We start from the raw sequence: 17861 nt of genomic DNA on the forward strand, positions 1-17861 counted from the left end.
AAGACTGGAGGCTGAGAGAGTCGACAAGCGGGCCGCTTCCAACTCGGCCTGGAGGATGAGGGGTCGACCTGCAGCCCGATCCCAGCTCGGCCTGGAGACCGAGGGGGTCGACTTGAAGGCAGGTCCCAACTAGGCCTAGAGGCTCAGGGGTCAACCTGCAACCAGTCCCAACTCAGCCTGGAGAATGAGGGGTCGACCTGCAGGCTGGTCCCGGCTAGGCCTGCAGGCTGAGGGGTCGAATTGCAAGCCGGTCCCACATTGGCCTAGAAGCTGTGGGGTTGACCTGCAGGCAGGAACGACCTCAGCCTGGAGGGAGAGGGGTCAACCTGCAGGTCGGTCCCAATTCGGTCTGGAGGCTGAGGAGATCAACCTGCAGGTCATTCCCAGCTGGGTCTGGAGGCTGAGGAGGTCGTCCTGCAAGCCGACGTCCCAAGCCCAGACTGGAGGGTGAGGAGGTGTACCCACAGGACGTCCCCAGCACAGCCTGGAGGTTGAGGAGTTCAATATGCAGGCTGGCCGCAGCCCAGCCAGGAGGCTGAGGAGGTCGACCTGCAGGGCGGCCCCAGCCCAGCCTGGAGGCTGAGGAGGTCCACATGCAGGACGGGACCAGCCCAGCCTGGAGGGTGAGGAGGTCAACCTGCACGCAGACCCCAGGCCAGCCTAGAGGCTGTGGAAGTCGACCTGCAGGCGGGCCCCAGCTCAGACTGGAGGCTGAAGAGGTCAACTGCAGGCCGGCCCCAGCCCAGGATGGAGGATGAGGAGGTGGACCTGCAGGCCAACCCCAGCTGGCAAAGAGGGTGAGGTCGACCTGCAGGACGGCCCCAGTGAACCTGAGGAGACTGAGGAGGTCAACCTACAGGCCGGCAGCAGCCCAGCCTTGTGGCTGAGGAGGTCGACCTGCGGCCGGCCCCAGCCCATCTTGGGGGTTGAGGAGGTCCACCTGCAGGCCGGCCCCAGGCCACTCTGGGGGCTTAGGAGGTCGACCTCCAGGTAGAAACTAGCCCAGCCTGGGGGCTGAGGAGGTCAACCAGCAGGCAGGCCCCAGCCCACCCTGGAGGTTGAGGAGGTCGACCAGCAGCCCGACCCCAGGCACTCTGGGGGCTTAGGAGATCGACCTGCAGGCCGGCCCCAGCCCAGACTGGAGGATTAGGAGGTCGACCTGCAGGCTGACCCCAGCCCACCCTAGGTACTGAGGAGGTCGACCTGCAGGCGGTCACAGCCCAGCCTGGGTCATGAGGAGGTCGAGTGGCAGGTTGGCCCCAGACCTGCCTGGGGGCTGTTGAGGTCGACCTGCAGGCCATCCACAGCTCAACCTGGAGGCTCAGGAGTTCAACCTGCAGGCCGGCCCCAGCCCAGCCTGGGGGCTGAGAAGGTCGACCTGTAGGCAGGCCCCAGCCCAGTCTGGGGGCTGAGAAGGTTGACCTGCAGGCCATCCACATAACAGCCTGGAGACTGAGGAGGTCGACCTGTAGGCTGGCACCTACCCAGCCAGGGGGCTGCAGAGGTAGACCTGCATGCTGGACCTAGCACAGCCTGGGCTGAGGAGGTCGACCTGCAGGCCTGCCCAAGCCCAGCCTGGAGGCTGAGGAGGTCGACATGTAGGCTGGCCCCTCCCACCCTGGGGACTGAGGAGTTCGACCTGCAGGCCGGCAACAGCCCACTATAGGGGGGCGGGGGGGGGTTTGAGGAGGTCGACCAGTAGTCTGACCCCAGGCCACTCTGGGTGCTGAGGAGGTCCAGCTACAGGCCAGCCCCTGCCCTGCCTGGTGGCTGAGGAGGTATACTTGCAGGCCGGCCCCAGCCACACCTGGGGGCTGAGAAGGTCGACCTGTAGGCAGGCCCCAGCCCAGTCTGGGGGCTGAGAAGTTCGACCTGCAGGCCATCCACATAACAGCCTGGAGACCGAGGAGGTCGACCTATAGGCTGGCACCTACCCAGCCAGGGGCCTGTGGAGGTAGACCTGCACGCCGGCCCTAGCAAAGCCTGGGGGCTGAGGAGGTCGACCTACAGCAAGCCACAGCCCAGCCTGGAGGTCGATAAGCAGGCTTCCGCAAGTGTAGCATGGGGGCTGAGGAGGTCCACCTGGAGACCGTCCCAGCCCATCCTGGGGGATGAGGAGGTCGACATACAGGCCAGTACCAGCTTAACCTGGAGGCTGAGGAGTTACACCTGCACGCAGGCCCCAGGCACCAAAAGGCTGAGGAGGTCCACATGCAGGGTGTCTCCAACCAAGCATGGAGCCTGAGGAGGTCAACCAGCAGGACGGCCACAGCTCAGCTGGGAGCTGAGTAGGTCAACCTGCAGTCTGGCCCTAGCCCAGCCTGTGAGCTGAGGAGGTCGACCTGCTGGCCAGCCACAGCTCAGCCTGGGTGCTGAGGAGGTCGACCTGTAGGCTGGCCCCTGCCCAGCCTGGGGCTCAGGAGGTGGGCATACAGGCGGCCCCCGCCCAGCCTGGAAGCTGAGGAGGTCACCCTTAGGCCGGCCCAAGCCCAGCCTGGAGGTTTAAGAGGTCGACCTGCAGGCCGGCCCCAACCCAGCCTGGAGGCTGAGGATGTCGGGGGGCAGGTCAGCCCTAGCAAAGACTGGTAGCTGAGGAGGTCGACTGCAGGCCTGCCACAGCTCAGCCTGGAGCCTCAGGAGGTCGACCTGCGGGCCAGCCCAAGCCTACCCTGGAGGCTGAGGTCGTCGTCCTGCGGGGCGGCCCAAGCCCAGCCTAGAGGCTTAGGAGTCGACCTACAGGTGGCCCCAGGCCAGCCTGGGGGCTCAGGAGGTCGACCTGCAAGCCAGACTCTCCCAGCCAGGGGGCTGAGAGGTCGACCTCCAGGCCCGCTCAGTCCAGCCTGGAGACTAAGGAGGTAGACCTGCAGGCCGGACCTTCCCAGCCTGGGTGCTGAGAAGGTGGACCTGTAGGAAGGCCCCAGCCCAGCCTGGGGGCATTGAGGTCGAATGCAGGCCATCCACAGCACAGCCTGGAGGCTGAGGAGGTCCACCTACAGGCAGCCCCAGCCCAGCCTGGGGGTTGAGGAGGTCCACCTGCAGGCCGGCCTCTCCCAGCCTTCGGGCTAGGAGGTCGACCTGCAGGCCTGCCCTGGACCAGCCTGGAGGCTGAGGAGGTCCACTTGCAGGAAGTCCCAGTCCAGCCTGGGGGCTGAGGAGATCGACCTGCAGGCCAGCCCCTCCCAGTCTGGGGGCTGAGGAGGTCCACCTAGCAGTCGGCCCCACACAGTCTGGATGCTGAGGAGGTCGACCTGCAGGCCGGCCCCTGACCAGCCTGGGGGCTGAGGAGGTCGACCTGCAGGCCATGCCCAGCCCAGCCTGGATGCTGAGGAGGACGACCTGCGCGCCATCCCAAGCCCAGCCTGGGGACTGAGGAGGTCGACCTGCAAGCCAGCCATCCCAGCCAGAGGCTGAGAGGTCGACCTCCAGTCTGGCCCCTGTCCAGCCTGGGAGCTGAGGAGGTCGACCTGAGGCCTGCCACAGCTCAGCCTGGAGGCTCAGGAGGTCGACCTGTAGGCCGGCCCCTCCCAGCCTGGGGGCTGAGGAGGTAGACCTGCAGGCTGGCCCGAGCCCAGCCTGGGGGCTGAGGTGGTCGACCTGCAGGCTGGCCCCTGTCCAGACTGGGGGCTGAGAAGGTGGGCCTGTAGGCAGGCTCCAGCCCAGCCTGGGGGCAATTGAGGTCGAATGCAGGCCATCCACAGCACAGCCTGGAGATTGAGGAGGTCCACCTGGAGGCCGGCCCCAGCCCATCCTGGGATTTGAGTTGTTCGATCTGCAGCCTGACTCCAGGCCATTCTGGCGTCTTAGGAGGTCGACCAGCAGGCCATCCCCGGTCAACCCAGGGGGCTGAGGAGGTCGACCATCAGGCCGACCTCAACCCAGCCTGGGTGCTGAGGAGGTCGACGTGCAGGCCGGAGCCAGCCCAGCCCCAGTCACGCTGGCACGCTGGCCCCAGACTTACCTGGGGGCTGGTGAGGTCGACCTGCAGGCCATCCATAGCCCACCTGGAGGTTGAGGAGTTCAACCTGCTGGCCGGCCTGAGCCCAGCCTGGGGGCTGAGGAAGTCCACCTGCAGGCCGGCCCCAGCCACGCCTCGGGGCTGAGGAGGTCCACTTGCAGGCATGCCCCAGCCCAGCCTGGGGGCTGAGGAGGTGGACCTGCAGACCGGCCCCAGCCCAGCCTGGCGGTTGGTGATGTCGACCTGCAGGCATGCCCCAGCACAGCCTGGAGGCTGAAGAGGTCCACCTGCACGCCGGCCCCTGCCCACCCTGGGGTTTAAAGAGGTCGACCAGCAGTCTGAACCCAGGCCACTCTGGGGAGGGGGGGGGGTCTTAGGAGGTCGACCTGCAGGCTGGCCCAGGCCCAGCTTGGAGGCTGAGGGGGTCCACTTGCAGTTAGCCCCAGCCCAGCCTCGGGGCTGATGAGGTCAACCTGCAGGCCGGCCTCTGACCAGCCTGGGCTTTCAGGAGCTCGACCTGCAGGCCGGCTCCTCCCAACCTGGGGCTGAGGAGGTTGACCTGAAGGCCTGCCCCAGCGATGCCTCGGGGCTGAGGAGGTCGACCTGCAGTCGGCGGAAACCCAGCCTGGAGGTTTAGGAGGTTGACCTGCAGGCCGGCCAAGCCCAGCCTGTGAGCTGAGGAGGTCGACCTGTTGGCCAGCCACAGCCCAGCCTGGGGCTGAGAAGGTTGACCTGCAGGCATCCCCATTTCAGCCTTGGGGCAAAGGTGTTCGACCTGCAGACCGGGCAAGCCAGGAATGGGTGCTGAGTAGGTCGACCTACTGGCTGGCTCCAGCACAGCCTGGGGCTGTGTAGGTCGCCCTACATGGGGCCCCAGCCCAGCCTGAGGGCAATTGAGGTCGACCTGCAGGCCATCCACAGCACAGTATGGATGCTGAGGAGGTCGACCTGCAGGCCGCCCCAAGCCTAGCCTGGAGGCTGAGGAGGTCGTCCTGCAAGCCGGCCTCTCCCAGCCGGGAGGTGAGGAGGTCGACTTGCAGGCAGGCCACAGCCCAGCCTGGAGGGTGAGTAGGTCAACTTGCAGGCCGGCCCGAGCCCAGCCTGTGAGCTGAGAAGATCGACCTGCTGGCCAGCCACAGCCCAGCCGGCGGGGTGTGTGTGTGTGTGTGTGTGTGTGTGTGTGTGTGTGTGTGTGTGTGTGCTGAGGAGGTCGACCTGCAGGCTGGCCCCAGCCGGCGGGGGGTGTGTGTGTGTGTGTGTGTGTGTGTGTGTGTGTGTGTGTGTGTGTGTGTGTGTGTGCTGAGGAGGTCGACCTGCAGGCTGGCCCCTGTCCAGCCTGGGGGCTGAATAATTCGACCTGCAGGCGGCCCCAGCCCAGCCTAGGGGCTGAGGAGGTAGACCTGCAGGCCGGCCCAAGCCTAACCTAGAGGCTGAGGAGGTCGTCCTGCAGGCCTGCCACAGCTCAGCCTGGAGGCTCAGGAGGTTGACCTGTAGGCCGGCCCCTCCCAGCCTGGGAGCAATTGAGGTCGACTTGCAGGCCATCCACAGCACAGCCTGGGGGCTGAGGAGCTTGACCTGCAGGCCGGCCCCTACCAGCCTGGGGTCTGAGAAGGTTGTCCTGTAGGCAGGCCCCAGCCCAGCCTCGGGGCAATTGAGGTCAACCTGCAGGCCGGCCCTTCCCAGCTTTGGCGCTGAGGAGGTAGACCTGAAGGCTGGCCCCAGCCCAGCCTGGTGGCTAAGGAGTTCAAACTGCAGGCTGGCCCCTGCCCATCCTGGAGGCTGAGGAGGTCGACCTTCATGCTGGTCCCTACCCCAGACCATGCTGGTGGTGTAGGAGGTCGACCTACAGCCTGGCCCCAGCCCAGCCTGGGAGCAGAGGAGGTCGACCTGCTGGCCAGCCCCAGCCCATCCTGGAGGCTCAGGAGGTCGACCTGCAGACCGGCCCTTCCCAGTCTTGGCGCTGAGGAAGTAGACCTGAAGGCTGGCCCCAGCCCGGCCTTGGGGCTGAGGAGATTGACCTGCAGGCTAGACCATGCCCAGCCTGGTGGCTAAGGGGTTTGAACTGCAGGCTGGCCCCATACCACCAGGAGGCTGAGGAGGTCGACCTATAGGCGGCCCCTGCCCAGCCTGGCAGCTGAGGAGGTCGACCTGCAGGCTGGCCCCTGCCCATCCTGGAGGCTGAGGAGGTCGACCGGCAGGCCAGCCCTAGCACAGCCTGTGAGCTGAGTAGGTCAACCTGCAGGCCGGCCCCTGCCCAGCCTGGGGCTGAGGTCGACCAGCAGTCTTCCCCATCTCAGCCTTAGGGCAAAGGTATTCGACCTGCAAACTGTCCCAGCCACGCCTGGGGCTGAGGAGGTCGAACTGCAGGATGGCTGCAGCCCAGCCGGGGCGCTTAGGAGGTCCACCTGCAGGCCAGCCACAGCCCATCCTGGGGGCTGAAGAGGTCGACTTACCGGCTGGCCCCAGCACATCCTGGGGGCTGAGGAGGTCGACTTGCATCCAGCCCCTGCCTAGCCTGGGGGCTGAGGAGGTCGACCTGAGGCCGGCCCCTTCCCAGTCTGTGGGCTGAGGAAGTCGAGATGCAGACTGGCCCCAGGCTAGGCTGGGGGCTGAGGAGGTCCACCTGCAGGCCGTCCCAACCCATCTTGGTGGATGAGGATGTTGACAAAATGGCCAGTCCCAGCTCAGCCTGGAAGCTGAGGGGGTCTACCTGCAGGCTGGACCCAGCTCAGCCTCGAGGCTTCTGTGTAGACCTATAAGCCATTCAGGGTCAACCTAGACATTGAGGGCCTAGATTAGCAGGCCAGGCCCATGTCCGCCTGGAGAATGAAGTGTTCGACCTGCAGGCCGGTCTCTTCTCAGCCTAGATTCCGAGGGGGTCGAGTGGCAGTCCGGCCCCTGCTCTGACTGGGGGATCAGGGGATCTTGTGGCCAACTGGCCACTGCTGTGCCTGGAGGCTCGGTGGGGCAAGCGGCACACTGGCCCCAGCTCATCCTGGAGGCTGAGGTGGTCGAATGGCAATCTGGCCCTAGCTAGGCTGGATGCTGTGCGGGTCAAGCTGCAGGCCGCTCCCAGCTCAGCCTGAGGGCTCGGTGGGTTGAGCAACAGGCCTCCCAGTTCAGCCTGGAGGCTATTCTGATGGGCCGACCAACATATTGGCTCCAGCTGAGCCTAGAACTGGGGTGGACCAGCAGTCCGGCCTAGCACATCCTGGATGCTAAGGGGTCGAGTGGCAGGCCGGCCCCAGCTCAGCCTGGAGGGTGAGCGGGTCGAGGCTCAAGCCGGCCCTAGCTCAGGCTCGAAACTGAGTAGTTCCAGCAGCAGACCAGCACCAGGTCAATCTGGAGGCTGAGGGGGTCAAGCAGCAGCTGGTCCCAGCTAGGCTGGCAGCTGAGGGGACAAGCAGCAGGCTGCCCTAGCTCAGCCTGGAGGCTGAGGTGGGCGAGCGGCAGGCCAGCACCAGTTCATCCAGGAGGCTGATGGGGTCCAGCTGAGACCGGCCTAGCTCAGCCTGCATGCTGAGGGTTTCTAGGGGTAGGCCGACCCCAGCTCAGCCTGGAGGCTCAGGGGGTTGAGTAGCAGGCCACAGCTCCACCTGAGGCTGATAGGATCCAGCGGCTAGCTGGTCCCAGCTCAGCCTGGAGGCTGAGGGGGTGAGCAGCAGACTGGCCCCAGCTCAGCTTTGAGGCTGAGAGGGTCAAGCGGTAGGCCGGCCCCCACTAAGCCTGGAAGCTGAGGTGTTTGAGCCACAGTCCAGCCCCAGGTCAGACTGTAGGCTGAGGGATGGACAGGTATGCAGGCCAAGTGAGTTGAGCAGCACATGGGCCCCAGCTCAGCCTAGAGGCCGAGGGGGTCTAGCCACAGGCCGCCCCAGCTCAGACTGGATGCTGAGATGGACCTGCATTCATCCGCTGCTCAGCCTCAGGGTTGAGGGGTCGACCAGCACACTGGCTCCAGCTGAGCCTGGAAATAGTGAGGTGGACCATCAGGCTGGCCCAGCACTGCCTAGAGCCTGAGGAGGTTGAGCAGGAGACAGAAGGAACAGTCTGTGGATGAGCAGTGAGGTGGCAGTCTGGTAGCCTGGCAAGCTGCACAACATGTAAAAGGTTCTAGTAACTCTTAGGCTTTAAGGACTCTAACCCTACAAAGGAACTAGACTTGATCCTAGTGGCGAGGAGCAGTCTGCTTTGCATTCATTTCCCTTCTGCCTACATTGGTCTTCCAACTTCTTTGCCTATCTCCTGTGTACTCAGATGTCATAGATGTCACTGCCTCAGGAATCCTCTCTCCCTTCTCCCAGCACCTCCGGCCTACATGCCAGTTCTTGTATGTGTATATAAATAAGTGTTTTTTCAAAAGGTTGGTTTTAGGGGAAATATCTGACTTGCACCCTTATGAAAAACCCAGGCAAAAATGAGAAGGGGGGGCCTCCCTGGTGGCACAAGGGGTTAAGCACAGAACTATGAAGCTATCTGCTGCCACTGCAGCATGAGCTCGATCCCCGGCCAGTGTGCTGACCCACATGGCATGGAAGATTGATCTCTCCTGTCTTGCCCACTGCTCCCCTCAGCAGTGTATTTCAGTCAATCCACCTATTCTGCTCCCCACTTTGTCTCTGTTGAATCCTCTCACCATCCACCTCTGGCCTGTACCCCAGTTCCTGTAAGCATAAATAAATCTTTTTTAAAAAATGAGAAGAGCTAAACTAGCCAAGCTGGGCATGTCTGGATCAAAGGAATTCAAATCACCTTCATACCAGTGAGCCTTTTCCTTCTCTGTGACCACACAGTACAAAGCAGGTGTCATCACAACTGACAGCAGATCAACTACGCTGGAGTTTATGGTCATTTATCTAACAGGCACTTCCTATTGGGTTGCCTCAGGGAATGCATTGCCTGGGAATTCCTTGTGTCTGGGATACAGCCTATAGGCTGCCCTGAGGGCCTGTACCCTTAGGACACAACACACACACACACACAGACCATACTTCCTTTGCTGCTCCTGCAGTAATGTGTCTCTCACAGGTTACATTATGGGACATCAGTCATGCCCTTCATGACATAGGACTTCCATTATTTGCCTAGAACCTACTACTGTACACACACAGAAAACATGGTATTATGGGAATCCCCATAATGCCAGTGAGAAGGCTGAAGCACATGGTGTTGAAAGCCATGAGCCTGGGAACTTGGATGACCTGATTCCGGTCCAGTTCTACCTCCAAGGTACAGCACGTGAGGCAGGTAAGGTAACAGGCTCACCTCACCCTTGGCATGGCCTGTCTGCCACTTCTGTGTGACCTCAGGCAAGTAACTTCACCTCTCTGATCTTCATTGGAGATAATAATATCTATTCTATAAGGTTTATGGGAGATCAAATAAAATAAAACCTGGTCCTTAAAGGTCTCATTAAAGTGTAGTTCTTTTTCCAATGCCTTCTTTCAGCATTGGGCAGATTTGGCCACTAGAGGGCAGTGGTTCCCATGGTGAGAACTAACCTGGTCGTCCATCTATGATCCCTTTGCCAGAACACACACCAGGAGCAGGTGTGACTAGGTCAACACAGCCACTGGCCAACAAATTCCCTGCTGGGCACTCTGCTGTGGTCAGTGGGGAGTTGGCACCAGTCTGAGACCAGTGAATTGGGATTTACTCCAGTTTATATATTTTAACCCTGGAGCTATTTGGCCTTTTCTGGAGTAGTTTCCTCTATTATGTCATCCTCCTTCTCTCTATCCACTGGCAAATGTCTCTGTCAGGCCCCATCCCAGTGTGACCTCTCTGAGTTCATTCTCCCATGGATGGAGTGCAGCTGGGCTCCCAGAGCACTTAGTTCTTTCCTTAACAGTAGAACATATAGCGCCCATTTAGTAACTTACTAATGGCAGTTTAACTAAAGATCGGGGACTTTTGGGGACTCACTGCCTGGGGGTGTCACGTGCTGTGAACTGTGCCCATTACCTCACTTCGCACAGTCTCAGTGTCCTTATTTGTAGCAAGGGAACAATCACAATATCCATTTCATGAGGTTTCCCCAAAGACTAAATGATATTCAGGTCTGGGTTTGTGGAATAAATGAATGAATGAGTGGGTGAATGCCTATCAAAACTCATTAGGCTGTAAACTTATCAGGATTGGGGGGACTGTTTAATTTTCATTTCCTTTACCTTGTGTAATGGCTGAACCGTGTGGACACATTGCCTAGTGCAGTGGCTCTTGAAGTGCAGCAGCTCTGAGCGGTCTCCCTGACCATCAGCCTTAGTAACACTTTGAAGTGTATTAGAAATGCACATTTTGGGCCTCCCCTAGTGGCGCAGGCAGTTGAGTGCGGCACTGTGATGTTGTCGGCGGCCTCTGCAGCGCTGGTTTGATCCCCACTAGCCGGCGAGGGTCCCACATGGCACGGAAGACCTCTCCTGTCGCACCCGCTGCTCCCCTCAGCAGTATATTTCGTCAGTCTGTCTGTTCTGTTCCCCACTCTGGTGAATGCTCTCACCCTCCTGCGCATCTGACCTGTACTCCGGTTCTTGTATAAATAAATAATCTTTTAAAAAAATGCACATTTTCAGGCCCTACCTCTGGCCTACTGAATCAGAACCTCTGGCCAGGGGACCCAGCAATTTGTTCAAACAAGCCTTCTGGATGATGTTGACTAGCTCTGAAGTTTGAGATCCACCAACCTAGAACAGAGGTTCAAAGTGTTTGTTTAAATGAATACACAATCTATACAATATGTGGTTTGAATTATAATAGGCCATAAGCTTCTTGAAGGCAGCAGGGGCCCTCATTTCCCCAGCACCTAACAGATGCAGGCACATAAGAGGTGCTCAAAAAATGTTGGTAAAACAAGAGTGAAGATCCCTTCTGATTCTTTTTATGTTTCTAAGTATCTTAAACTTTCCAAACTTCAGTTTTATCCCTATTCTGATGGCAGGATCAAGAAGCAAATGAGGGTCTCTCTGGTGGCACAAGGGGTTAAATCTCAGCACTATGAAGCTATCTGCAGCCTCTGCGGCACGAGTTCGATCTCCGGCCAGGGAGATACCCACATGGCGCAGCAGACCTCTCCTGTCTTGCCCGCTGCTCCCCTCAGCAGTGTATTTCAGTAGATCTGCCTGTTCTGCTCCCCACTGTCTCTGGTGAATCCTCTTACCCCTCATACCTCTGGCCTATACCCCACTTCTTATATGAATATTTAAAAAAAAAGAAGTAATGAAATACATGAGTATACATAACAAAATAGTATCGTCAAACTGCTGAGCACTGCTAGAAACTCTCTTAGAGGACACCCAGCAAAGTCTGGTCTTCTAGCTCTGCTGACATCTAGAACTTCATGCACCTCCAGAGTTCTGTTGTAGACATACACCTGTCTGGTGTGTCCATCTGTGGAAAGAGGAAGCCAATTCTTGACACAGGTCAATACCCTGGACATTTGGACAAGGAAGGAGCAGTGGTTATGACCCTACCTGGCACAATAAATCTCTCAATGTCTGATAAATAAATGAACCTTGCCCAGGAGAGCGTAATTGTTAATCACAGAGGTTTGAAGCAGACAGCCCTGAGTTTTTTTTCAAATCTCCCTTGTCTTATTGCTTTGTCCAGAATCACTAAGATGATACTGATTTATTAGAGCGACAGTTGGTATTCTTGCTTCTAAAGTTTTATCATTAAGTATGATAATTACTATCAACTAGTAATTTCTATGTGGTCTCTATCAGGTTCCTAAAAATCATAAATGAGTGCTGAATTTTTCTTTTTCAAGGTTTTTTTTTTGTATCTATGGAGATGGTCATGTGGGGTTTTTAACTTTGTTGATGAGGGGGATTGCAAAGATTGCAGAATTGCTTTCTTTCCATTTTTGGAAGCAGGAATTTGTGTTACACACAAATAACACACAGAATAACACCCAGCACAACAGACACCCCAATATAGTGAATAAATGAGAAAGATTCCCCGGCAAACTTCCAAAAAGTAACATTTCTATCTCACATTCTGCACCAGCAAAATGTGCTGATAATGTGCTTGCATTCCTGGGGTCCATCCAACTTGGCCATGGTTTATTTTGCAAGGTTATCTTTCATTTGCTAATTTTTATCTAGGATTTGTACCTCCACATTTGAGAGAATCCCTCTGTGATTTTCTTTCCTTGTTTGTCCTTGTCTGGTTTGGGGATCAAACCATAAAATAAGTTAGATGACTTTCCTTTTTCTCCCATTCTCTGCAAAGTGTATCAGCTCAAGATTAAGCTGTAATAAAATTCATAAATCCACCTGGCTCTGACATCATTTAGAGTCAGAAATTCTTGAATACCAGTTCAAGTTAGCTAATGACTTCTGTTTCTTCTTAAGTCAATTTGGTTAAATTTATTGGTTTCTAGAAAATTGTTTTTTTCTCATATATTTTCAGCTTAACTACTGCCTGAAAACTTTTTTTAAAACATTGAGATATATAATTAACATAATAGAAAATTTACCTATTTCAAGTATGCAATGCCATGCAATGATTTCTATAATTGTTATGAGTAACTACAACTATTACTAGGTATCAGTTGTAGAACACTGTCATACCAATCTCTATACCCATTTAAGAGTAACTTCACTGTGATATAATTCACATAGCATTCAATACACTTACTTAACATATACAATGTTTTAAAAAATATTCAGAGTTCTATAATTTCACCACTTCAAATTTAGAATATTTTTATCACTGGGCCTCCCCGGTGGCGCAGCGGTTGAGCGCTGGGTTGCGAAGCTGCCCGTGGCCTCTGCGGCGCCGGTTCGATCCCCGGCTGCTCCCCGGCCACCGGCGGAGGATCCCACATGGTGCGCAGACCTCTCCTGCCACCCGCTGCTCCCCTCAGCAGTGTACTTTGGTCCTTCTGCCTGCTCTGCTCCCCGCTCTGGCTCTGGTGAATTCTCTCACCCTCCCGTGCTTCTGACTGTACCCAGTGCATGTATAAACAAAACAAACAAACAAACAAAATAAATAAATAAAACATGCCTCTATAAAATAAAAAAAAAAAAAAAAATTTATTAAAAAAAAAAAAAAAAAAAAAAAGAATATTTTTATCACCACCCCCCTTAAAGCCCTGTTCCCATTAACTCCCTTACTCCCTTCTCCAAAGCCACTACTCTACTTTCTATCCATACAGATTTGTCTTTTCTGGACATCTTATATAAACGAGATCACGTGATCATTTGTGCCTGGTTTAACTAAGTATGTTTTCTTTTGCACAGAAGAACTGGGGTATAGGCCAGAGGTGCAGGGGGGTGAGAGGATTCACCAGAGACACAGTGGGGAGCAGAACAGGTGGATTTACTGAAATACACTGCTGAGGGGAAAGTGGGCAAGAAAGGAGAAGTCTGCTGCACCATATGTGTGTTGGGTTAGCTCCCTTGCCAGGGATCAAACTCAGGCCATAGTGGTGATAGTGCTGAGGCTAACCCATAAGCCACCAGGGAGGCCCCACTAAACATGTTTTTAAGTTCCAACATATCCTCCAGAAACCTTCCCTAACAACACCCTCCCAACTCCTATATGTTCATTACTGCAACTGTCACATTACTTGTAATTGTATTTCTATGTCGACATCTTATGAGCACCCCGAGGCTGAGGACCACTCTTGTTCACATCTATCTCCCCAACGCCTAACACATAGTAGGTATACAATAACCTAAAAACAGCCATATTCAGGTACAAAGTACTAGTGACTACATATTAATATCAAGGACCACTCTACAAAACTCTTCTTGAATGGGGCCTTGAAGAAGACAGAGTCTGTTTGGGGGGACAGAAAGGGTACCCTGATTGGGTGAACAGCATAAGAGGGAAAACGCGTTATCTTCAGGAGCTGATAAAGAAGTCCCATGTGGCTGTGGGTGGTGGACAAGGAGGCCAGTGAGGCTGGAAATGCAGGACCAGCCTTTCCAGATTGTAAATGGACTTTCATGCTGAGCTAAGTGGAGCTTCATCCTGAGGACAAAGCAGGCCACCTGCTAAGTAGGTGAATGACTTGATCAGAGCTGCATTTCAGAAGGGTCTCAGGGTAGCAGAGAGTATGGGTCTTAGATGCACCAGAATCACCTGGAGGATTCATTAAGATAGAATTCTAGGTCCGACCCCGAATTTCTTAAGGGGACAGGTGGGGCCTGAGAATACGCATTTCTTGTCAATTCCTAGGTGATGTTGGTCAGAGGACCACACTTTGAGAAACACTGATACAGCAGATGGGATGGAGAATGGGTCTCGACAAGAAGATGAAGGAAGCCTTTGAAGTTGCACAAGTGAGGTGATGGAGGCAGAGCAGGACAGGGGCTCACGCTGTGGAAGAGGTGGCAGCTAATTTCAGTGTGTCTGTGGTGAGACTTCAGGCAGGGTAACAAGTCAATGTGGGAAAGCGAGGAGGGTGCTTCTGGGAAGAACTCAGGCCAACATGCCTGGTCAGGACTGTTCCACACCTGTCCTGAGTAATGACCTCCAGAAAACACAATAGAGCCAAGGTGCCCAGAGTTGCTGTTTAATGCCCAGTAATCACAAGACAAGGTTTACATGGTGCTCATCAAAGCAGGACCCAGGGGAGACCAGGCTAAGTGACCCATACGGAGCCCCAGCACAGGGACCAGGTTCCCTCAGGTACACATGTGCCACAGACCAGGTGTTTCTCTATTCACCCAGGGGCCCACAGGTTGGCTGGCCCTTGGTCACTGAGGATCCCTGTGTGGGGGAATAAGGTCCCAGGATGGTGGGGACCTTGGGACACAACGATAAGAACCAGAAAGCTGCTTGCAAGCACCCTCAAAGGGCTTTCACTGCAAATGCACGAAGCCACAAAAGGCTCAGACACGGGAACACCCAAACTCACTAAACACTCTAAACACTGTGCAGAACTGATGCTCAGAACACTTTGGGAGAATCAAGTCAAAACCCCATGGAACCGGCTTTCCAAGCTGCACCACCCCCTCTCCCCTGGAGCCGTGCAGGTCCATGGATCAACGGTCCTGGGAAGGGACCCTGCTCTGCTTCATCTAACACTTTTAACAGGAAGGGGTGCGTGACCATGTCCCTGGTTGTAAGCTCTTTGAATCTCCAATGGAACAATTTAATGCTGCTGGGTTCCCTGGAGCCCCCAGCCTTTGATGCCCCTGGGTACACAAGTGACTGGGGGAGGGGGGGCTGTAGGAAGAGGGAGGGAGAGGGGGAGAGGCTGGGAAATTTCCTGGTAGAAATAATTTACCTCAGAAGGAAACTGGCTTTTCCTCTGCACTAAAGTTTACTTGGCCCACAAAGGAACTGTCTCTCAGAACGCATTCTTAAAGCACCCAGTGGAACTTGGGGGTTTCAAGTATCATTGACAAGAAAGTAGGGCGTTTAAGGTTTGTTCTGAACAGTCCAGCCCTGGGCCAGGCAGGGGACGGAGGGGTTCAGCTCAGGAGAGGGGAGCAGCTGCTCAGGACACAGGCCATAATGCCAGGGGCAGCCCTTCTGTCCAACCCTCTAGCTGGGCATTTGGGGAATAAGCTTAAGACTTTACCAGTAAGCTCATTTTCCATGGGTCCTGCAGGCCTCTTCCCTTCTCTCTCATTTAATTCTGGGAAAAGCTCTAGACAGAGACCAAGGCATGGAAGTCAAGTTTCTCTCCTCAGAGATCGTGCACAGCTAAATGGTGGCCCAGCAGAGACCTCAGAAAAGCAACACCATCTCAACCCCACACCCCCCAAACCAGAGCCCATGTTGTACCCCGTTCTCACCCAAGGGCCAAGGTTGACCCTTGATGTGCTGGGCTTTAGGATGGGCTTCTGATAAGACCCCTGTGGGTATGTGGGAAGGGAGACCAAAGGCATTTCTGTGAAACATACACACGAGTCCTGTCCATAGAATGGGTGCCTGTCACCTGCTGACCATTCTGGGGAGATCAAGAACTTGAGGGCTCAGGAAGTTGAGCAAATGACAAGGCACCACTGTCCCCCGCTGGGCATTAGCTCACATTGGGCCCCACTCCCAAACAAATACACCTCCCAAAATTCAGATGCCAGCAGGCATGCTCAGGAGCAATCCAACAAGACCAACTTCATATATTAAGCCAACTTAATGCTACAAACAAAAAAGTGCTGCCCAGCTGAGCCCCTGAGGACACCTAGCTCCCTGAGGGTGGGTCGCGGGCCTCTCAGCCCACCATCCTGCGCTGCCTCTCTCCAGAAGGCACAGGCTTGGTTCAGCCCAGAGTACCCCCAAGCCAGACTGGGTAGAAGAGAGTTGAACCCCCGACACCCCCACCCAGCTGGGATAAAGGAACACTGTGGAACAGTAAGCTTCTAGAGGGGTAGAGGGAGGGGTGAGACGGGTTGAGACCAAAAGACCTTCTCAGGACCCCAAGTCTGGAGAGGGTAACACGAGCCCACCTCCCCATTAGCTGCCATGGTCTGGGTCTACAATGACCACCTCTCTCTGCCACACCCCTTCAGCATTCATGTGACAAAAGGGGTCAACAAGTCACTACATCCTGATCACCTGTCCTTAGAGGGTCTGTGTGAGAGCTGGGGGCAAGTGAGGCCCTTGAAGCATCACCTCTTTAATAAAATTGGCAAAAATAATCCTTCCAGGGAAGGAGAGGACCACAGAGGCAGTTCCCAGAGTGCCTTGGGGCAGTGAATCCCACCATCTCTGTGGGGGAGCTGCCTCAGCCTCCCAGGTCCTCGCTGTGAAACAGACCATGTGAGGGTGAGGCAACAGCAGAGAAAAGGTGCCCAAGGCAGCCATTCCTGTTGGAGTTTCCTTGGGAGTTTTTCTCTGCTGACTCCCTGCTGCAGGTTTTTACATTCTAAGAGGTAAGGAATTCCATAGGAAGAGTATCCCTAACTGGCGGCTCCCATTCCCTGAGGAGACCCAGTGTCTCCTGTGTTGGGATGGCTGGAAACAACTCTGGGGCAGAGAAGACCAGGGAGCCAAGGCTGGTGCCTCACCTGGAGACAGCGGCTGAGAGGAGAGGCCCAGGGGCCCGCAGCCACTGCTCACTGGAATTACAGCCTAAGTGCAATTAGAGCTCCAGCAGACTGGGCGGCCCTCAGGGACCCGTCCCCAACTGCTGTGGGGACACCAGGGAGCTGGCCTGGGCCCCTGAAAGCCCAGGCCTGCCTTTGGACAATGGACAGTGCTGGACCTGTCTGAGGGAAAGGCTTACTAGAAACAAGAACAATCTCCCTGCTGAAATCCAGGGAAGACAAACAAAACTCAACCTGAAATAAATACAAAGGCATTAAGTGCTTCTTGGTAAACTGAGGATCCTAATCATCCCTCAAAAGGTGGTGACAGGTCCTTTCCCTGGACCTGGTCACCTGCCCTGTGGCCCTTCATGGAAAAGGTCAGAGGTCAGAAGGCTGGATGGGCCTTCCCAGGCCAAGCTGCCATTAGAAAAGCTAGGACCCAACCCCTGACACCCTCCTCATTGGGATGCTCCACATGCCCCCAGACAGCTTGTCTGCAGGGTTAGGAAAGGAGAGGAGGGGACCCCCCACCCTGAGGGCAGCACCCTATGTTTGCCATCCCTATGCCGGTAGAGGGCCTGTCAGTCAGTCTATGAGGAGGTAGCAACAGGGGAGGGGCTGTTGCGGGAGGCAAGGCCACTCAATTAATCAGTAGGTCCCCGAGGTCATAGGAGTCGAAGAGGTCACTGATGCCCTCACCCCCGTCCAGGCCCCACAGGTAGTCGTCCTGGTCCAAGGGCGGGGAGAAGCTGATCAGCGGGGAGCTGCAGGGCAGTGTCTGGGACAGGAACTGGTCCTCTGTCTGCTGCAGAAGTGGGTGTGGCAGCTCCAGCATGTTGTCAGTGGCCTCCAGGGGGACCAGGGGTGGTGGAAGTGGCGGTGGTGGCAGGACCTGCTGGGAAGTCAGCGCTGGCGCTGGAGAC

General features: G+C 56.0%; 1 protein-coding gene across 4 annotated transcripts in view; it reads right to left on the reverse strand.

The window, feature by feature from the left end:
* Window positions 1–17861, reverse strand: part of E2F2 (E2F transcription factor 2) — a 33007-nt gene that overhangs the window by 149 nt on the left and 14997 nt on the right. The window contains exon 7 of one of the 4 annotated variants that reach the window (XM_054691701.1): window positions 9224–10635. The exons of 1 other annotated variant lie outside the window; for it this stretch is intronic. In XM_054691701.1, coding sequence (XP_054547676.1) covers window positions 10547–10635 — 89 coding nt within the window. In that variant the 3' untranslated portion in view covers window positions 9224–10546. Of the gene's footprint in view, window positions 1–9223; window positions 10636–10981; window positions 11339–13043; window positions 17854–17861 lie in introns of those variants that run through there. 2 more of the 4 variants (XM_054691700.1, XM_054691698.1) reach the window with 2 other exon arrangements.

This window comes from Talpa occidentalis, unplaced genomic scaffold (genome assembly GCF_014898055.3).
Source record: "Talpa occidentalis isolate TD23 unplaced genomic scaffold, MPIMG_talOcc4v2.1 talOcc4.9, whole genome shotgun sequence".
In the NCBI taxonomy this organism is placed as follows: Eukaryota; Metazoa; Chordata; class Mammalia; order Eulipotyphla; family Talpidae; genus Talpa; species Talpa occidentalis.